General features: G+C 39.7%; 2 protein-coding genes across 3 annotated transcripts in view; one reads left to right on the top strand and one right to left on the bottom strand.

The window, feature by feature from the left end:
• ca7 (carbonic anhydrase VII) overlaps nt 1-3,977 on the bottom strand; it is a 26,153-nt gene extending 22,176 nt beyond the window's left edge. Inside the window, exon 1 of the mRNA XM_061975353.1 lies at nt 3,868-3,977. Within this exon, the coding sequence (XP_061831337.1) occupies nt 3,868-3,904 (37 nt within the window). The 5' untranslated portion in view covers nt 3,905-3,977. The remainder of the gene's footprint in view (nt 1-3,867) is intronic.
• Nucleotides 3,978-5,781: 1,804 nt separating this feature from the next.
• Nucleotides 5,782-20,676, top strand: part of nae1 (nedd8 activating enzyme E1 subunit 1) — a 115,757-nt gene continuing 100,862 nt past the window's right edge. For both annotated transcript variants that reach the window (XR_009816789.2, XM_061974754.1), the window contains exons 1-14: nt 5,782-5,913; nt 6,246-6,349; nt 11,333-11,393; nt 11,464-11,494; nt 11,572-11,643; nt 11,808-11,887; nt 12,520-12,629; nt 12,693-12,802; nt 12,886-12,948; nt 14,312-14,375; nt 14,475-14,566; nt 14,645-14,704; nt 14,803-14,936; nt 20,114-20,189. Coding sequence is in view for 1 of the 2 variants with exons in the window: in XM_061974754.1 (XP_061830738.1) it covers nt 5,846-5,913; nt 6,246-6,349; nt 11,333-11,393; nt 11,464-11,494; nt 11,572-11,643; nt 11,808-11,887; nt 12,520-12,629; nt 12,693-12,802; nt 12,886-12,948; nt 14,312-14,375; nt 14,475-14,566; nt 14,645-14,704; nt 14,803-14,936; nt 20,114-20,189 (1,125 nt within the window). In the remaining variant the exon portion in view is untranslated. The remainder of the gene's footprint in view (nt 5,914-6,245; nt 6,350-11,332; nt 11,394-11,463; nt 11,495-11,571; nt 11,644-11,807; nt 11,888-12,519; nt 12,630-12,692; nt 12,803-12,885; nt 12,949-14,311; nt 14,376-14,474; nt 14,567-14,644; nt 14,705-14,802; nt 14,937-20,113; nt 20,190-20,676) is intronic.

Genomic DNA, 20,676 nt, shown 5'->3' with positions numbered 1-20,676 from the left:
CCCCCGAGCCTTAAATAGCCCAGGTCTGTCCTACTGCATAATTGTATCATTGTATTCTGGAGAATGTTATAAAACGTAGGTGTCAAACTCACGGCATCATTTTAATCTGCCCCGGAAATACCTGGAAATGATATGTGTCAATAAAATACTTCATATTTGATTTTTTTTTTCACTTTGACAGAAAAAAATATATGTACTGCTTGAAATTGCATACCTTTTCAACTTTAATAGTATCCAATATTGCAACAAATATTACAGTATTTTATCATACTTTCCAAACATGTTTTTGTCTAAATAAAAATATTTAACTTTACAGCAAACTACCCATTAAATTAATAAAAATAACAATACATTTCACGGTGTTCTTTACAGCATATTACTGTAAATTGCCTTAAAATTATGTTGACTGAGCTGCCATATTTTTACTGTAAAATCTTGTTTTTAACTGAGGATTACTGAAAATGGAAAGACGGTACATTTGTTTTTACGGTAGAAAAACTGGCAGCTAAGTTGCCAGAATAAAAAAATAACTTGTACGGTTTTTCCATGAACAATTTAATGTTGTAAAAATCAATGTAAATTTAACACAAACATTCTGGCAACTAAGCTATCAGCTTTTTCCGTTAAAAAAAAAAAACTCCCCAAAATGTTCCATTTACTGTAAAATCTTGTAAATTTTTTTTTAAAAACGCTATATTTTTTTGTAAAATTTTGTAAATGTTAGGTTTTTACTGTAAAATCGACAGTCTACTTCAAACAATTTATATAATTAATAATAAAATCCTGAGGCAAATTAATACATTATTCGCTGTTACATGGCAGCCATAACTGCCATGTGGCGCCTCAATGAAAACCAGTTTGACATCCCTAAATATAAAAGGATAAATCAAGTTTAATTAGTCAACATAACAATTGTAGTTATATAAAACACAACTTTATGACAGATTAATGCTGTCTTTAAATTGAAGTGGAGCGGTAACTTGTTTCTGGCGCCACCTTGTGATCCCAATATTTCACAAGGTTAAGCTCGTGATGCAGTAAATCGAATGATGCGGACACGTTTGTTACTAGACACTTTCTGATACTGCATTGGAGACCATGTGTAAGTAATGAGCAACTATAATTATTTATACGCGCTTATATTGACAAATGTGTTTGATACTGTAATATTGTTCAATGAAGGACACTTAGCAAGTATATCTAGCTTGTGTGCTATTGCTCGCTTAGCTGTTGTGTAGCTGCTAGTTCCTAGTAGCCTATAGCCTACCACGTTTTCCATTTGTAAATGGTTTGACTAAAATACAAGAACATACCAGCCTTGTGTGATGATTAGAGAACATTTAGATGTTAACTGGCTGTCCAGATTTGCTTATCAGAGATTTGAGATGCGAGCAGATATCATTATGGATATCGGACTGATATCAATATCAGATCGGAACATCCCTAATATCAGATTTAGAATAGAATAGAAAGTACGTTATTGATCCCTAGGGGAAATTCAGCACCACAGTTCGCTCACAATAGACAATAATAATAATAAATAATATAATATATATAATATATTATATATATATAATATATAAATAATATAAATATATTCTACATTTAAGTGCAGTCAAGGAACATATGCATTTATTATACATATACTGTGTATATATTATTTATCCAAAAAAATAAATTCTAAACTTAAATATTTTGATAGTCTTGTGAGCACTGCGCTTTTATTGTGAAAGCCGGTTCTTTGTCTGGAGTTTGAGCTCTCAGCCAAACTTGCTAGTGGTTTAAAAAAAAAGTTAATTATGTCTTTGTTTTGAATATACTTTTCAGTTGTAAAGGTTTTGACTTAAAAAGGTGAATTATCCCATCTATCACGCCGAAATATTGTCTGACTCTAAGAAACTGAAAAGGATAAGCCAGCTTGCGATCGATGCTGTGTGCTAACTAGCTGCACCAGGAAATAAATATACATTTTTATTTTCACAATTTGATTGACAATTTAGGTATATAACCACACAAAACATTGCAGCTGCCTGACAATATAACTGCAGTTTTTATTTGTAATCAGCCGCATTGTATCACATTGCGAATAAATTGCGAATGCAATTAATCGTTCAGCCATACTTAACAATAATATATCTTACTTAATTTTAGATTTCTATGTTAAGGTTTTTTTTGTTTTTTTTAAACAACAGTTTGGGAACCCCTTTAGCACATGCATAACCTGAACATAATCAATGCAAGAGCCGTAAAAAAAACCATAAATTAGATTAATATTAATAAATAAAGAAAAAGATGAATTGTGAAATACAAACCCCAAAACCAGTGAAATTGGCACGTTGTGTAAATCATAAATTAAAACTCTACTATGCAAAGCGAAAGCCATTTATCAACAACACCCGGAAACGCCGCCGGCTTCGCTGGGCCTGAGCTCATCCAAGATGGACTGATGCAAAGTGGAAAAGCGTTCTGTGGTCTGACAAGTCCATATTTCAACTTGCTTTTGGAAACTATGGATGTCGTCTCCTCCGGACCAAAGAGGAAAAGAACCATCCGGACTGTTATAGGCGCAAAGTTGAAAAGCCAGCATCTGTGATGGTATGGGGGTGTATTAGTGCCCAAGGCATGGGTAACTTACACATCTGTGAAGGCACCATTAATGCAGAAAGGTACATACAGGTTTTGGAGCAACATATGTTATCATGGACGCCCCTGCTTATTTCAGCTAGACAATGCCAAACCACATTCTGCACGTGTTACAACAGCGTGGCTTCGTAGTAAAAGAGTGCGGGTACTAGTCTGGACTGCCTGTAGTCCAGACCTGTCTCCCATTGAAAATGTGTGGCGCATTATGAAGCCTAAAATACCACAACGGAGACCCCGGACTGTTGAACAACTTAAGCTGTACAACAAGCAAGAATGGGAAAGAATTGCACCTGAAAAGCTTCAAAAATGTGTCTCCTCAGTTCCCAAGCGTTTACTGAGTGTTGTTAAAAGGAAAGGCCATGTAACACAGTGGTAAAAATGCCCCTGTGACGACTTTTTTGTAATGTGTTGCTGCCATTAAATTCTAATTTAATGATTATTTGCAAAAAAAAAAAAAAAAGTTTCTCAGTTGGAACATTAAATATCTTGTCTTTGCAGTCTATTCAATTGAATATAAGTTGAAAAGGATTTGCAAATCATTGTATTCTGTTTTTATTTAGGAATTACCTAATGTGCAAACTTCACTGGTTTTGGGTTTTGTATTATCATCTGTAAACCAAATAATACATCGTTATGGCAGGAAGCTGCAATATGTATCGCAGAAATAGATATTGGCCCGTCCCTAATCCAAGTATTAACTTGTGTATGACGCCAACTTCACTGGTTTTGGGTTTATGCTTATTTTGGGTAAATCATTCATTAAAATATGAAATAATCAAATTGTGAAATGAATAATTAACCTAAAAAAAAAAAAATTGAATATTGAAATTATTCATAAAATAATTTAATGACGATAATAATGTGCACAATGTATAGACCTAGTGTAAAGAACACACCTTATAATGTAAACATGTCAGTTTTGTTGATAGAATAACCCTCATCACCTGGGAAAGTCCAGTGGAATGATTTAATTGTGCATTTCATACGATTTAAATAAGAAATATTAACAGTGTGTTTCAATCAAGAAGACATTTGAAGTGACCCAGCATCATTGTAAGCAAAAAAAAACAAAAAAAAACACATGCAATGCTGGACAAATGCAATACATTATCCATTTAAACGTGCAGATTAAATCTGAGTTGAGCCGATCAGCAGAACGCGTCAAATTCCGTCACTGTCCTGCAATGAATGACGTCGGGCAGCAGAGAGGAGATGACGTCTTACCGTCTTCTTTCCCGTATCCCCACTTCTTTCCGGTCATCTTCTGTCTTCACGCTGCAAGCTCGCAATCACGTTGGCATCAAGTGTGCATCAAGTGTGCATCAAGTGTGCATGGGGAGGACTGACATGATGAAGCAGGTTGTTTGGAGGCAGGAGGAAGGGCAATTATCCTCTTTAGACACGCCCCCCTTCAGCCCACATGAACACGCATGCGCGCTCCCTGCTTTTGTGAGCTACCTGACAATGACGTCATCATACAAAGAGGGTTGGCAATTCAAAATGTGCATTATTATTAGAGCGGGGCGTGTACCTTTTATGAGTGTATAGTATATTTTGATGTTGTTAAACAAAAAAATAGTAATATTCAATTAATTTAGTTTAGCTTCATGATTAAAAAAAAAAACAGATTCGCAAGCAAAACCAGCATTTTTTTTTTTTTTTAATTTACGTTTAATTTACTAGTTGTTGTTTTTTAATTAAAAGAAAAAGAAACAATATAAAGAAAGATGTTAATACCAATATAGTAATGTACACAGATGTATTAAAAAAATGTTTCATGATTACAAAATTGTTTTCTAAATTACAACATACTCACCCCTTATTGCTATCTTCCTTTTCATTATCTATACAATGATTGCAATTATTATATACTATTAATGTTTTTTTTTATTTCACGTACACGCGTATTTAGTGTTGCGTTTTGGACCATGTTGTTCCCCCCAGGGAATTCGAGTCACAAGTCGCTCCCAAGCTCTTTACGACACTTAAAGCTGAGTTGAAAAACCACCAGAGACAGAATAGGTATTTTGTTGTATATTTTCAAAGCTTTGCAGATATACTTTCAGACCAGTCCAGCATAGAACATTCTATCGCCCCGCCAAAATGGTCTGTCTTTCCCGATCCCAAAACCCTCTCTTTTCTCCCCTTAAGTCCCTGGCAGTCCTCTGTCTCTAGCCAAAACAAATGCTTATTATCGCTTCTTCTTACATTCCAAAGAATTCAAGGTTAACACACACGGTTTACTTGCAGACAAAGCAGCAAGAGAAGAAATGGAAAACACGAGCTGTTTTCAAATATGACTATGAAATAAAAGAAGTACAACTTAAATTCGGATATATGTAAATATCTTCCTCCGACGCACAAACATACATATACGTATATCCATATATTTCAAGCACATATATACAAAAGCAAAGTGAAGGTAACACAAACAAATAAGTAAATACATAAACAAATTTTTTTTTTTTAAATTGTAAACATCATGTGATTGTTAGAAACTATTTTTTGTATACATTGAAAATCAAGTATAGTTTGTATTTTAAGTCGATTTGTTTTCATTTATAGTTATTGCAAAGCTTTTTATTTATTTAAAAAAAAAAATTCAAATCATGTGTTTCATTGCATAAATAGACACACTTGTATCACCATACCAGTCTAGAGAATGGTATGGATGACAATTAAAGTAAAATAGTAAAATTATAAAAACAAAATATTATTATTATTATACATTGAAATTTTCACTTACTACAAAACTACTATAGATTTTTTTAGATTTTAGATTTAGATTAGATGTATTGGTCCCCTTGGGGAAATTCATTGTCACTGCCGTACATTTAAACACTAGACATTACACATCACACAAAAAAAAAATAAAAAAAAATGATAATGAGTACTATATTGAGTTCCATGCTACATACTAGCATAGTTTTAATATCTGAATGATAAAATGCTTTCCCATAAATAATTAAAAATGCTCTTCTATTGCCCATCACATTCCCTGTCTAATTTCCTAGTACTGCATTTTAAGTAACAACTATTACATAAAAAATATAATTTATTTATTGAAATTTAATGATTAAGTTTGACGACCACTTTAAATCTGAAATTAGGCAGTGCCGAAAATGCGAGTGTGAACCTCACTGTGTGCGCAAAAGTCGTGTCGAATCTGCTGTTGCGAAAGGTCATTCGTGTTTACCGATACATGGCAGTGACAGACACCATGGCAGCCACGAAAGCCGCCAAAGAACAAAAATACGACAGGCAGCTTAGGTATTTTCAACCGAATTATGTCGCACATCTTCCTGTTGTATCTGTTTGTATTGCATTGCTCATAAAAGCATATGGGAATAGGAGAACGCTAACATAAAGTCGCTAGCTTCAGCTGTTTTGCTAATGTATGCTAGCTTTCTATTAGCCTCGGCTAACAACAGTCTTGTAAAGCTCCTGACTAATCTCACAAGTTTGTTGACTAACTGTTTAACTAGTTGCATGTTACTATTTCCACCTGTTAGACTATTTAGCTGTTCGCAGTTATGTGGCAGAGTCAATCACCAGACATAAAGCAGAAAATACATGTCTGTGTTTTTGTTCATATTTTACAGATTGTGGGGTGACCATGGGCAGGAATCTCTAGAAAATGCCCACGTTTGTCTGATCAATGCTACAGCAACTGGGACAGAGATACTGAAAAACCTTGTGCTTCCAGGTAAATAAGTGTTCAGCATCGACCATTTAATCTAGAACAGATGTCTCCAAAGTGCAGCCGCAGTCCATGGCACATTGTCCATCCATCCATCCATCCATCGTCTTCCGCTTATCCGAGGTCTGGTCGCGGGGGCAGCAGTCTAAGCAGGGAAGCCCAGACTTCCCTCTCCCCAGCCACTTCTTCCAGCTCCTCCCGGGGGATACCGAGGCGTTCCCAGGCCAGCCGGGAGACATAGTCTTCCCAACGTGTCCTGGGTCTTCCCCGTGGCCTCCTACCGGTCGGACGTGCCCTAAACACCTCCGGAGGGAGGCGTTCGGGTGGCATCCTGACCAGATGCCCGAACCACCTCATCTGGCTCCTCTCGATGTGGAGGAGCAGCGGCTTTACTTTGAGCTCCCCCCGGATGACAGAGCTTCTCACCCTATCTCTAAGGGAGAGCCCCGCCACCCGGCGGAGGAAACTCATTTTGGCCGCTTGTACCCGTGATCTTGTCCTTTCGGTCATAACCCAAAGCTCATGACCATAGGTGAGGATAGGAACGTAGATCGACCTGTAAATTGAGAGCTTTGCCTTCCGGCTCAGCTCCTTCTTCACCAAAACGGATCGATACAGCGTCCGCATTACTGAAGACGCCGCACCAATCCGCCTGTCGATCTCACGGTCCACTCTTCCCTCACTCGTGAACAAGACTCCGAGGTACTTGAACTCTTCCACTTGGGGCAGGGTCTCCTCCCCAACCCGGAGATGGCACTCCACCCTTTTCCGGGCGAGAACCATGGACTCGGACTTGGAGGTGCTGATTCTCATCCCAGTCGCTTCACACTCAGCTGCGAACCGATCCAGTGAGAGCTGAAGATCCTGGCCAGATGAAGCCATCAGGACCACATCATCTGCAAAAAGCAGAGACCTAATCCTGCAGCCACCAAACCGGATCCCCTCAACGCCTTGACTGCGCCTAGAAATTCTGTCCATAAAAGTTATGAACAGAATCGGTGACAAAGGGCAGCCTTGGCGGAGTCCAACCCTCACTGGAAACGTGTCCGACTTACTGCCGGCAATGCGGACCAAGCTCTGACACTGATTATACAGGGAGCGGACCGCCACAATCAGACAGTCCGATACCCCATACTCTCTGAACACTCCCCACAGGACTTCCTGAGGGACACGGTCGAATGCCTTCTCCAAGTCCACAAAGCACATGTAGACTGGTGGGCAAAGTCCCATGCACCCTCAAGGACCCTGCCGAGAGTATACAGCTGGTCCACATTTCCACGACCAGGACGAAAACCACACTGTTCCTCCTGAATCCGAGGTTCGACTATCCGGCGTAGCCTCCTCTCCAGTACACCTCAATAGACCTTACCGGGAAGGCTGAGGAGTGTGATCCCACGATAGTTAGAACACACCCTCCGGTTCCCCTTCTTAAAGAGAGGAACCACCACCCCGGTCTGCCAATCTAGAGGTACCGCCCCTGATGTCCACGCGACATTGTAAAAAATACTATTCCAAAAAAAAACTTAAAATGTGGAATAAAAGAGCATACAGGTGTAATGATGTATGTATATGCACTATATCCAAACTGTTCCCACAAGGTTGGGAGCATGGAATTGTCCAAAATGTTTTGGTATCCTGGAGCATTCAAAGTTCATTTCACTGGAACTAAGAGGCCAAGCCCAACTCCTGAAAAACAACCGCACACCGTAATTCCATCCATCCATCTTCTTCCGCTTATCCGAGGTCGGGTCGCGGGGGCAGCAGCCTAAGCAGGGAAGCCCAGACTTCCCTCTCCCCAGCCACTTTGTCCAGCTTCTCCCGGGGGATCCTGAGGCGTTCCCAGCCCCTCCACCAAATTTCACACTAGGCACAATGCAGTCCGAAATGTACCGTTCTCCTGGCAACCTCCAAACCCAGACTTGTCCATCAGATTGCCAGATGGAAAAGCGTGATTCCATTTGCGGCCCGCAACTATTGTTTTAACAGTCCACGGCACATTGTAAAAAATACTATTCCAAAAAAAAACTTAAAATGTGGAATAAAAGAGCATACAGGTGTAATGATGTGTGTATATACACTATATTGCCAAAAGTACTTGGCCACCTGCCTTGACTCACATATGAACTTGAAGTGCCATCCCATTCCTAACCCATAGGGTGCAATATGATGTTGGTCCACCTTTTGCAGCTATTACAGCTTCAACTCTTCTGGGAAGGCTGTCCACAAGGGGTGTGTTTATAGGGATTTTCCACCATTCTTCCAAAAGCGCATTGGTGAGGTCACACACTGATGTTGGTGGAGAAGGCCTGGCTCTCAGTCTCCGTTCTAATTCATCCCAAAGGTGTTCTATCGGGTTCAGGTCAGGACTCTGTGCAGGCCAGTCAAGTTCATCCACACCAGACTCTGTCATCCATGTCTTCATGGACCTTGCGTTGTGCACTGGTGCAAAGTCATGTTGGAAGAGGAAGGGGCCCGCTCCAAACTGTTCCCACAAGGTTGGGAGCATGGAATTGTCCAAATTGTTTTGGTATCCTGGAGCATTCAAAGTTCCTTTCACTGATACTAAGGGGCCAAGCCCAACTCCTGAAAAACAACCCCACACCCTAATTCCTCTTCCACCAAATTTCACACTCGGCACAATGCAGTCCGAAATGTACCGTTCTCCTGGCAACCTCCAAACCCAGACTCGTCCATCAGATTGCCAGATGGAAAAGCCTGATTCATCACTCCAGAGAACACGTCTCTACCGCTCTAGAACTCACTGACCTCCTGAGAGCGGCCCTTTCTTTCACAAATGTTTGTAGAAACAGTCTCCATGCATAAGTGCTTGATTTTATCCACCTGTGGCCGGGCCAAGTGATTACGACACCTGATTCTGATCATTTGGATGGGTGGCCAAATACTTTTGGCAATATAGTGTATGTATATAAATGTAACGAGAAAAAGTTGAAATGTTGACTCTAACAATACAAAGCTGCCATGCCATGTTTTTGCTCAAAAAATATTAATGCATCAAAAGCAATGATTTCACATCAAAATATGGCCCGGGGGCAATTTGTGGGCCGCAACTATTGTTTTTACAGTCTACGAAACATTCTAAAAATACTATTAAAAAAAACAACTTAAAAAGTGGAACAAAAGAGCATACAGGTGAAATGTAACGAGAAAAAGTTGAAATGTTGACTCTAATAATGCTATATAAATAAAGTGGATTGGATTGGATTGAATATAATGTTTTTCTTTAAAATGGTCATTGCTAAAAAAAAATAATACCTCTATTCAAGGCTCCAATTACTTCACATCAAATATTCCACTTTGAAATATTTTTGGGGAAAATATTGCGTATTTTGTGTGTTTGCCTTAAAGTAAGTTTACCATGACAAAGAGGGCATAAACCAAACATCCATCCATCCATTTCCTACCGCTTGTTCCTCTAGGGTTCCCAAACAAAACAAAAAACATTAAAGATAACAAAAACTTATAATTGACGGATAGATTGGAAGTTGCTCGAGAGATTTAAAAGTTTTAAATTAAAAAGAAAATGTATACTTTTTTTTTTTTTTATACTTATTTTACTTATAACACTTTTAATTAGATTTTTTTTAAACAGTCTTTGCTCAAAAAATAATGATACATAAAAAGCAATGATGTTGTGAATTATTGACATATTTAAGGCTCTATTGTAGGGGTGTCAACCGTAAGGCCCGTGGGCCGGATCAGGCCCACAAACAGGTTTTATCCGGCCCGCGGGATGAGAACTGGGACAGAGATACTGAAAAACCTTGTGCTTCCAGATAAATAAGTGTTCAGCATTGACCATTTAATCTAGAACAAATGTCTCCAAAGTGCGGCCCGGGGGCCATTTGCGACCGGCAACTATTATTTTAACAGTCCACGGCACATTCTAAAAATACTATTACAAAAAATACCTTAAAAAGTGGAATTAAAGAGCATACCGGTGAAATGTAACGAGAAAAAGTTTAAATGTTGACTCTAATAATATAATGTTTTTCTTTAAAACGGTCATTGCAAAAAAAAAAAGAAAAAGATGGCTATATTCAAGAGTCCAATTACTTCATATCAAATATTCCACTTTGAAATATTTTTGGGGGAAATATTGCGTATTTTTTGTGTTTGCCTAAAAAAACTAAGTTTAACATGAAAGAGGGCATAAAACAAACATCCATCCATTTACTACCGCTTGTTCCTCTCGGGGTCGCAAACAAAACAAAAAACATTAGATAACAAAAACTTAAAATCGACGGATAGATCGGAACTTGCTCGAGATGTTTAAAAGTTAAAAAAAAGAAAATGTATGACTTATTTTTAACACATTTAATGTGATTTTTTTTTTAAAACAGTCTTTGCTCAAAAAAAAATAATGCATCAAAAGCAATGTTTTTGTGATTTATTGACCTATTTAAGGTTTTAATTACTTCACATCAAATATTCCACTTTGAATATTTTTTGATAAAAAAGTATGCGAAATATTTTGTTTGCCATAAAAAACAAGTTTTCCATGACAAAAGGGTATTAAACACACACAAAAAACATGAAAAAAAAATCCCTTATAATCGATAGATGGATCAGAAGTTGATCTACAGATTTAAGCATTGAAAGTCCTTGCTCAAAAAATAATAATGAATCAAAATCAATGTTGTTATGAATTATTGACCTGTTTAAGGCTCCAATTTCTTCACACAAAATATTCCACTTTGATATGTTTTTTGAGGAAAATATTTTTAAAAAATTATGTTTTGGCCTTAAAAACAGGATTTTCTTGAACAAAAAGGGCATTAAAAAACATGTAATATCGACAGATAAATCTGAAGTTGGTCTAGACATTTAAGCACTGGTAAAGCATTGACAAAAAAAAAGAAGATATAACTTATTTTTAACATTTTAATGATTGAGACCCTTCTGGGTTGCCGGGATCTAGAATGTAATACAGATAGACTCTCCATTGACTGACCTAAATCTCTCTCCCAGGTATTGGAGCGTTCACCATAGTTGATGGAAACACAGTTTCTGGGGAAGATGTAGGAAACAAGTAAGATATTGTTTTGTTTGTTGGTCTTTTCAAATTTGTCTTTTGAATTCTTTAATATCTTCTCTTGCAGTTTTTTCCTAAGCAACAACAGCATTGGAAAGGTACACATAAGTTGCATACATGCATTTGAGTTTAATAACTATACATTTGTTTGAATGTCTTTAATTATTTGTTGCAGAATCGAGCACAAGCAGCCACAGAGCTCCTCCAAGAACTGAACAGTGATGTATCGGGTAACTTTGTCGAGGAGGTTAGTGTTTTTTGTCATTCATTTGTTTGAATTTATGGTACGGCATTACAGTTTTGACAACAAACTCACTATCCAGCATGCACAATCCAGAGCACAGAGCTACATACTAAACACGTACAGATTAGTAGATATATATTGATCATTTTTGTTGTGTTTACTTGCAGAGCCCTGACATGCTCCTGGATAACAATCCAGAATTCTTCCATAGATTTACCATTGTTATCGGTGTACAGTTGCCTGAAAGGTATTAACATATATTAACTGTTTGCATTACTGTAACAGTTAGTGTAATTATAGCTCGTTAAAAAAGTACTGAGTGTTTATATATGAAATTTACAAAGTGTGTCAGAAAAGATATATTTCAAATACAAACTACAAGTTTTCCCTTTTAAATTAATCCCTATGGAGTCGAAACGTACTGAACGCCACACCTTAATGGACTTAGAGCGCCAGATAATTAAACCAGCATGTCTTCAAAAAGATCCTGCAGCCTTTGCTTTGTTCAGTAGACAAGAAGAGGCGAACATTGTGGCAGGACAAAGCACCTGCTCGCAATACCTTGAGCATCTGATAGTTTGTGTCCGAGAAAAAGATTAGGTGTTGGCAGTAGTATGGGTTTTAAATCTTTTGTGACACCAGTCCTGAAACTTGTCTGACACACTTCGTACATCACAAAGAAGTTCCTTGTTTGTGGCTTTGGCCCTGTTTTTCTTAACACATTTGTTACTGCATTGTTAAAGAGCAATGGTGGTGCCTTAAAACCCAACAAGGATGTTATTCCAATTGATCATTGCCATATGTTAATGGTTATGTCATTTCTGCTGTGATTCCAACTGATAACATCCTTTTTACCCCCTGCTTTCTTCATTCCAATAGCACGTGTTTAAGGCTAGGCTCAGTTCTGTGGAGTGCGTCGGTACCTTTCCTGCTTTGTAAAACCTACGGCCTCATTGGCTACATGAGGCTTGTGGTACAGGAGCACACAGGTTAGTAGCCGCTGTGGCTTTCATTTTAGTTGTATTTGATTTACTTTTGACTGATCTTCACAGTGATTGAGTCACACCCTGACAATGCTTTGGAGGACCTGAGGTTAGACCAGCCCTTTGCCGAATTCCAAAAGCACATCCAGTCCTATGACCTGGATAGCATGGACAAAAAGGTGCCCTTTTCTATGTCTTTTATGTGTTTTTTGTCCCAGTAGGGACCTCTTCAGTCAAATAATAGTCTTTATTTGCTTTGTAGGATCACAGTCACACACCTTGGATAGTCATTGTTGCCAAATACCTTGAAAAATGGCTTAGTGAGGTACAGTAACATTTGTCAAGTATTATGATGTCAGAGGTCTTCAACAGGGGGTCCGCAGAGGTACTGAAAGGTCGTGGTGAAATATTTGGTTGAGTTGACTTTTTTCATAATCCTCTTGAAATTTTTCCACAAATTTAAATGTTTTTAATGCACATTAACATTAATCTAACACACTTTGGTTTTTGGTGTTAGTTTATTTCGAACATTAATACAATTACAATATTATACATCACATATTTTCAATTTCTCAATTCCAGCATGTCGGAAAAGGAGTACAAAGAAGCAGAGTTTATTTAATCCTAAACTTGTTCGTTTCATAGCAATCTCTTAGCCAATTGAGTGTACTCAATCTATAACACAATAGTGAACAAATAGACAAAAGAGTAAGTAAATAAATATTAAGTACATAAATAATTATCAAATATTTCAATGAGGTTCAAGATGTTTATTGAGATTCTTCTTTGTACTTTGTAAACACTGAGTTTAAAGAGTTTCTTAAACTGGATCATATTAGTACATTGTTTTTTAATCAATTATATTATTTAATTCCACATCCTGATACATTAAAGGTCTTAAGTCTTATACATGAATGCAAGTTACATTTTTCCCTCAGGTAATATTGCTCCTCTTTTGTTGAAAATAATTGTTGTACATTCTTGGGTAGCAGGTCATAATTTGCTTTGTACATCATTTTAGCTGTTTGCAAATGCACCGAATCAAAAATTTTTGAGTCAATAAAAGGTTTGTATGTTCTCTATATCCAACGCTATGTAATATTCTAACTGACTTGTTTTGTAACATGGTTGGTGAATGAAGTATACTTTTGTTTACCCATATTCCTTCACAATAACTCAGATATGGTGAGACTAGGGAGCAGTAGAGAATATGGAGGGATTTTTGGTCCAGAACATATTTTGCTTTTTCTACATTATGCTGTATAATTTTGTATATGAGCTTCCCGGTTCATTGTATCACTACAGTGTAGTTATGAAATGGCAGTGGCAAGGCCCAACTCACTGTACCTAGCAGGGTTAAGATAAAAACATGAATGAATAATTATAGTATCTTCGTTTTGGCATTTAGGACACATTTGCCGGCTGGCTATTAGTGGCACTGTACTGTATTATTTGAATATTATAGTACTGCACATTAACAAAGTACTCTGAGGACCAGTTTAATTTAAAAACACAATTGCCACAATTGTATACAAGATATTTGAATAGGGGATTCCCACTCCCATTTCTTCAATATCTTCATCAGTTTGGGGGTCCTTGGCCTGGAAAATGTTGAAGACCCTTGATATAACTGATAAAGACTTATCCGGAATGTACAATTAATTGTAATTCTACTTTTTGTTTTTTAGAATAACTCTCAGCCCCCCAGAAATTACAAGGAGAAAGAGGCTTTTAGGCAGATTATTCGGGAAGGTATCTGTTTTCTATTTGTTTGTTTTACCATAATACATACAATTTCCCTACATTGTGTGATTCCTAACATAACATTGTTGTCATTCTGTTTCATGTAAGGAATCCTGAAAAATGAGAATGGTGTTCCAGAGGATGAGGAAAACTTTGAGGAAGCCATAAAGAATGTCAACACTGCATTAAATCCTACCAAGGTGCCATAATGCCAGTCTCAATAGTGTTGTTAAAATTGTCCCTGAAGTCTTATCTGCTGGTTCATTTTGTTTCTGCAGGTCCCTGGTGTTGTAAAAGACCTATTCAATAATGATCAGTGTAACAACATAACATCACAGGTTTTGGACTTAACGCTTGATCAATGAAACACTGATGTACCTGTGTTATAATCTGAGTGTAACAAAATGCCCACGTTCCGTTGGTGTGTGTTCAACAGACTACAGCCTTCTGGGTGATGCTGCGCGCTGTGAGGGAGTTTGTGCACAATGAAGGCCATGGCAGCTTACCTGTACGAGGGACCATACCAGATATGATTGCAGACTCACAGAAGTTTATCAACCTTCAGAATGTGTAAGAAATGTCATACATATTTGGATAAGTAACAGTAAAGTAAACATGCTAACTTAAGGTCTGAGTTAATGTTTCATTATCAGAGATCAATTTAAATTGAAATTGTTGCAGTTGAGAATAAGATACAGTACAGTCGTCCCTAGTTTATCGTGGCTAATTGGTGCCAAACTGACCATTGTAAACACAGTTCCACAAAGTAGGATTATTATTAGTAAGTCAAATATTTCCATAGTTGGAGCATAACTAAATGTTTACCACCTTCTAAATATGTAGTCAACATAATTACAGCACTCTGAACATGAAATAACAAAAATATAGTCACCTTTACACGGTAGGGATGGGTACCGTTAACATTTAAAAAGATACAGTACCAATTCGTGGTAGCTGGGAATCGATACCGGTACCAATTCTTGGTGCTTTTGTGTGTGTTGGTATATATGAATAGTTTTGGATAATAAAATCTAGTGTTATTGCAAAATGTAAAAAATAGCTAATTATGATAACTGTTGTGCAGTTGTTATATCTTGTTTCATTATCACATTACTGAGTATCAATTACAGTTGCAAGTCCAAGACGTAGATGACAGTCGTCTATAGTTTATGGTGTGTTGGCTTGTCAGTTCTGTCTTTGATGTCTCGTCTTTTGGTGCACCCTAAAAAAGTGTTTAAACTGTCAGTATTGTACTTATTGCCCAACAGCTGTTTGATTGAAATGTGCATCTTAGTTGTACTTTTCATGAACACATTTGGAGGTTGGGGAGGAGATCTTGCCCCAAGTGGAGGAGTTCAAGTACCTGGGAGTCTTGTTCACGAGTGAGGGAAGAGTGGATCGTGAGATCGACAGGCGGATCGGTGCGGCGTCTTCAGTAATGCGGACGCTGTATCGATCCGTTGTGGTGAAGAAGGAGCTGAGCCAGAAGGCAAAGCTCTCGATTTACCGGTCGATCTACGTTCCCATCCTCACCTATGGTCATGAGCTTTGGGTCATGACCAAAAGGACATGATCAAGCGTACAAGCGGCCGAAATGAGTTTCCCCCGCCGGGTGGCGGCGCTCTCCCTTAGAGATAGGGTTAGAAGCTCTGTCATCCGGGGGGAGCTCAAAGTAAAGCCGCTGCTCCTCCACATCGAGAGGAGCCAGATGAGGTGGTTCGGGCATCTGGTCAGGATGCCACCCGAACGCCTCTCTCGGGAGGTGTTTCGAGCACGTCCGACCGGTAGGAGGCCACGGGGAAGACCCAGGACACGTTGGGAAGACTATGTCTTCCGGCTGGCCTGGGAACGCCTCGGGATACCCCGGGAGGAGCTGGACGAAGTGGCTGGGGAGAGGGAAGTCTGGGCTTCCCTGCTTAGGCTGCTGCCCCCGCGACCCGACCTCGGATAAGCGGAAGAAGATGGATGGATGGATGGATGGACATTTGGAGGTGTTGAGATTGCCATTAAAAATTGCTAATGCTAATTGGTAGCATGTCAATAGTAAAGCCAATATATATTAGCATTAATCTAGCGCATTTTGGGAAAAATTGAGGTTCATTTAACTTACATTGGAGCGTTTTTTGAGTCAATTGCTCAAAAAAACGGTACCGTAAAATGGCACTGTTGGATTTTACGTCGGTGCTTGGTTGGACCGGTGGGATTGTGTCGGTGCCAAAAAAGTACCGGATTTTGGTACCCATACTTACTAAACCAGTTGCTGTGGCCATCACCCAGCCACTACAACAGGGCGACTCCGTGAAAATACTTCCTCACATCCAGGGTAAGTTCCAACTGGCCATGTGCTTAAAACCACCTTTTTAATCTTATTATTTATTTATGTGTGGCGTCGCGCGGGTCTCACTTCCTGTTGGATGGGGTCCGTGCCCGTGTGGCCCGACCTTGCGCTGTGGGGTCTCTGTTGGTGACTTGGTGTGGTGGCGGCGCAGCCCCCGTGTCTGGTCTGGATGCTGTGTCTCGGTTGTTTGGGCGGTGGTGTGTTTGTGCGGGTTTGGGTTGGGGTGGGGGGCCTTTTGGTTGGGGGGTTGTTGGTGTCTCTTGTTTGCGTGTTGGCGTTCGGGCTGACCGGCGGGCTGGCGCCGGCTGGTCTCCGTGGCCCGGGTGGCGTGTGGTTGCTGGTCGCAGTTTTTTTTTTTTTTTGATCGCTTTGATTTGATTGGCTGGTGCTGGCTGTCTGGGGTTATTGCGGCTGCTGTTTCTGCTGCCGTTTGTTTGTGGTGTGGGCGCCCGTGGCTGCTGGGTCTGGTGCAGGGGTGTGGCTGATGTTGTGACTGGTGGCAGCGCGCGCGCGTGATGCTGTCGGGGCTGACGAACTGTGTATATGTATGTATATGTGTGTGTATGTATGTATGTTTATATATGTGTATGTGTACATATGTGTATGTATATGTGTACATATGTGTATGTATATGTATATATGTGTATGTGTGGGTATGTATACGTGTATGTGTGTATGTGTATGTATATATGTATGTATGTATGTATGTATATTTCTGGGGGTACGCTCTGGGCCTGCCTGTCAGACGGGGGTCGACGCCTCAGGCTACTGCATCCGAACTGCGTGTCTGGAGCTCCTGGGTCCCGCTGTCCATCCCTTCCGGGTGCCCGTCTTGGTTGGGGCCTGTTGGGCCTAGTCCCTGCGTCTATTGTGGTAGCTTGGTGCTGCAAGGTATTCCGAGGTGCTGCGAGTCGGCCAGTTGCTGGGGTAGTGACCTTGTTTGTCAGCATGTCTGTGATCTTCTTTTAATTCTTTTTTTTTTTAATTAATTAATTTATTTATTTATTTATTTATTTATTTTTTAATATATTTTATTAATATTATTATTATTATTTTTTTTAATTTTCCCCTCCCTCAGGGGGGGGGCTCGGCGGGGCGGTTGCTGGTTGTTCCATCTCCATCGTTGGGGTCCCTGCGGGTGGGGTGGGTGGTTCCCGTGGCCCTGTGCCTGGGTGGTCCTGCGGCGGCCGGTTTGGGTGGGGTGGCCGGGGGCTGGCCTCGCCGCGCTCTCCGGGGGTGGGGGGTGGGCTCGTGGGGGCCCGGTTGCCGGTGGGGCGGGGGCGGTCTTCCCGTCCGGTTGCGGGGAGTCTCTGGGTCCCTCGGGCGGGGCGTCTCGCCTTTCTGCCCGTGTGGGGTGTGGTCTCTCGCTGGCTTGGGGTCTGGCTGTCCCCTGCTTTTCTCGTGCCCTGTCCTCTGCCGGGTGCGTCTGTCTGCGGCCTGCTGCTGGCCCTTGTGGGCGGTACGGTGGGTCGGGCTCTGGGGTTCCTGTCGCTGGCCGGCTTGGCTGCGTGGGGGCGGTGGTCCCTGGTTCCCTGGGCACCACGCCTCCTGTTTGTGGGTTGGGCTCTCGGGGGTGATGGGGCCGTGCTCTGGCTCCCACGCACTCTGGGAGTCGAATGTATTGTACATGCAAATTCACATATGCTCACATACGTACATAGGTACCTACGCTCCCACATACATACACAAATACAGTACATATTTACCTACCTAATGTTCGTACATCCACACGCACATTCAATATACAAACATACACATACACATACTGTACATATACATTCACTGTACAAACACATATACACATTCTGTACATATACATTCATTGTACAAACACATATACACATTCTGTACATATACAAGTACATATGCATACTTACACTCATGCACATAATCACGTTTCATCAAACATATATTAACGTTGTTGCCCTAGGGTAAACTGGGTGTAACACATGGCACACTGACAAAGCTTAACCTATTGTGACTATAACAATCTACAAGGTTAATGTAGGTTGCTTCTCTTTCTCCCCCTCCATTTTTCTGCATTCTTTCGTATATCAAGTTATCATTACGTATATGTATTGTTGCATTTAAACAACTGTATTGTTGATAATAAAGGTAAATTATTGGTATTGTTCATTATCAATAGCGCTATTTCTATTGGTATTTGTATTGATCCATTTGTAGTGTAATAATGCTCATTGTCATTTCTGTATTATTTTTTATTTTTCGCTAACTGCTTATTTGCTATTACTTTGACCATCATATTTGTACATGTCATATTTGCTGATGTTGCTCTATTGTTGTTGTTGTTGTTGTTTGCTGTTGTTGTTTTTGTCTCTCTGTCTAATCCCCCTCTTGTCCCCACAATTTCCCCCTCTGTCTTCTTTTTTTTTCTCTTTCTATCCCCTCCTGCTCCGGCCCGGCTGCACTAAATGATAATATAAATACATTTAATAAAGTCAAATACAAATAAGGCAACAAGAGAAGTATCCTACACTTCTCTTTTGTAAAGTAAATCTGAACAGCCGACATGGGCATCTACATCAACTATATGATTTGCCTGAGAAGCTGGACAGGACAAAAATAAATAAAAAAATAAAAAAATAGAAAAACCACGGGCAAAAAAACTGGTCAATTTGGCAGTAGATTCATTCGTCGTGTTTTTAGTATTCCGTGCCCCGCATTGTCATTCCACCTCGCTCACCCCAATGACTCACCATCGTCCTGTGGGGCTGATGATGTCGAAGATGAAGTGCGTCAACAGTGTTCAGCTGCTGATAGCAGTCTTGTTAGCATTAAGTGGTGTGCCGGTACTGGTGCATCTTGTGTCTCGTCTCTTGGCATCGCTCACGCCAAAGGCCCACCGATGTAGAGATGTGTTATTGATGAGGCAGGAGCTGAAGAGATCGTCTTTTTGATGAGGCCGGTGCTGAATAATAATTGCAGAAAATGGTTGTTCTGCCAAAAGTTGATCAACTGGATTTGAAGATAGCCCCAAGATCAGCCAACCGTGTTGTTGTTAGCATTGTTCTCCCTGAACCCGGATATGGAAGTCCCATTTGGTGAATATCTTTATTCATCGCCATAACACAACAATAGAAAATAAGACAACCAATGCACTGCAACACATTAAGAATTTATTTAACAATTGCGGCTTATACAATATGAAAATTATACCTTAAATAAATCTGTGATGTAGTGAAGCTGCAATATTTGAAGTATGCAAGGGATGACAAATTCCATTTTTTTGCATTTAGGGCCCCCTACAGGCAGGGAAACTTAACTGCATAGCATTAAATACACTTAGCATCACATTTTGTTTCCAAAACCTAACAGCAAAAAACTGTATTCTGTGTATTTACATGTTTATTTACATTTGCTGTACTTAATGTTAATCATTTCCCCACAGTTACCGGGAAAAGGCCCTGCAGGATGCAGCTTCTGTTGCCGGATACGTTGATAGTCTGGTGCAGTCTGTTGGAAAGGTATACTTTGAAACAATGCATCAATGAAGGTTTACGACTATTTCTAAAGATACAAGATATATTTTTATAGTACGCTTTGAAAAGGTTCCCAGGAGGGTGGACAATTTTTGTGCTGTGGATTTAATACTAAAATGCCACAGTTAATTATTGTAATTAGACCTGTTACTATAAAAAAAACACTAATTATACAGCACATGCTTCTGGTGACAGCCATTCAGAACATATATGTGGCGGCAGTGTGACCCTGTTGCCAGTGGGTGATTCTATTGTACGGTTCAGCTTCCTCCCACTGTCCAATAACATGTGTTGGGGTAATTGGAGTCTTTGAAGACTACCATCGTTTTTGATGAGTGTGAATGGTTGTCTTTCCTGTGGTTGATTGGTGATCCCGGGAAGGCGGAGGATAACTGGAATGTAAATGAATGAATGGAGAAATTAATGATGCAAATTTTATTAAAACTTCAGCTGAATGACCTTTAATTTTTAC

The sequence above is a fragment of the Nerophis lumbriciformis genome, linkage group LG15 (assembly GCF_033978685.3).
Source record: "Nerophis lumbriciformis linkage group LG15, RoL_Nlum_v2.1, whole genome shotgun sequence".
Lineage (NCBI taxonomy): Eukaryota > Metazoa > Chordata > Actinopteri > Syngnathiformes > Syngnathidae > Nerophis > Nerophis lumbriciformis.
This window is presented reverse-complemented; position numbering and strand designations above follow the sequence as displayed.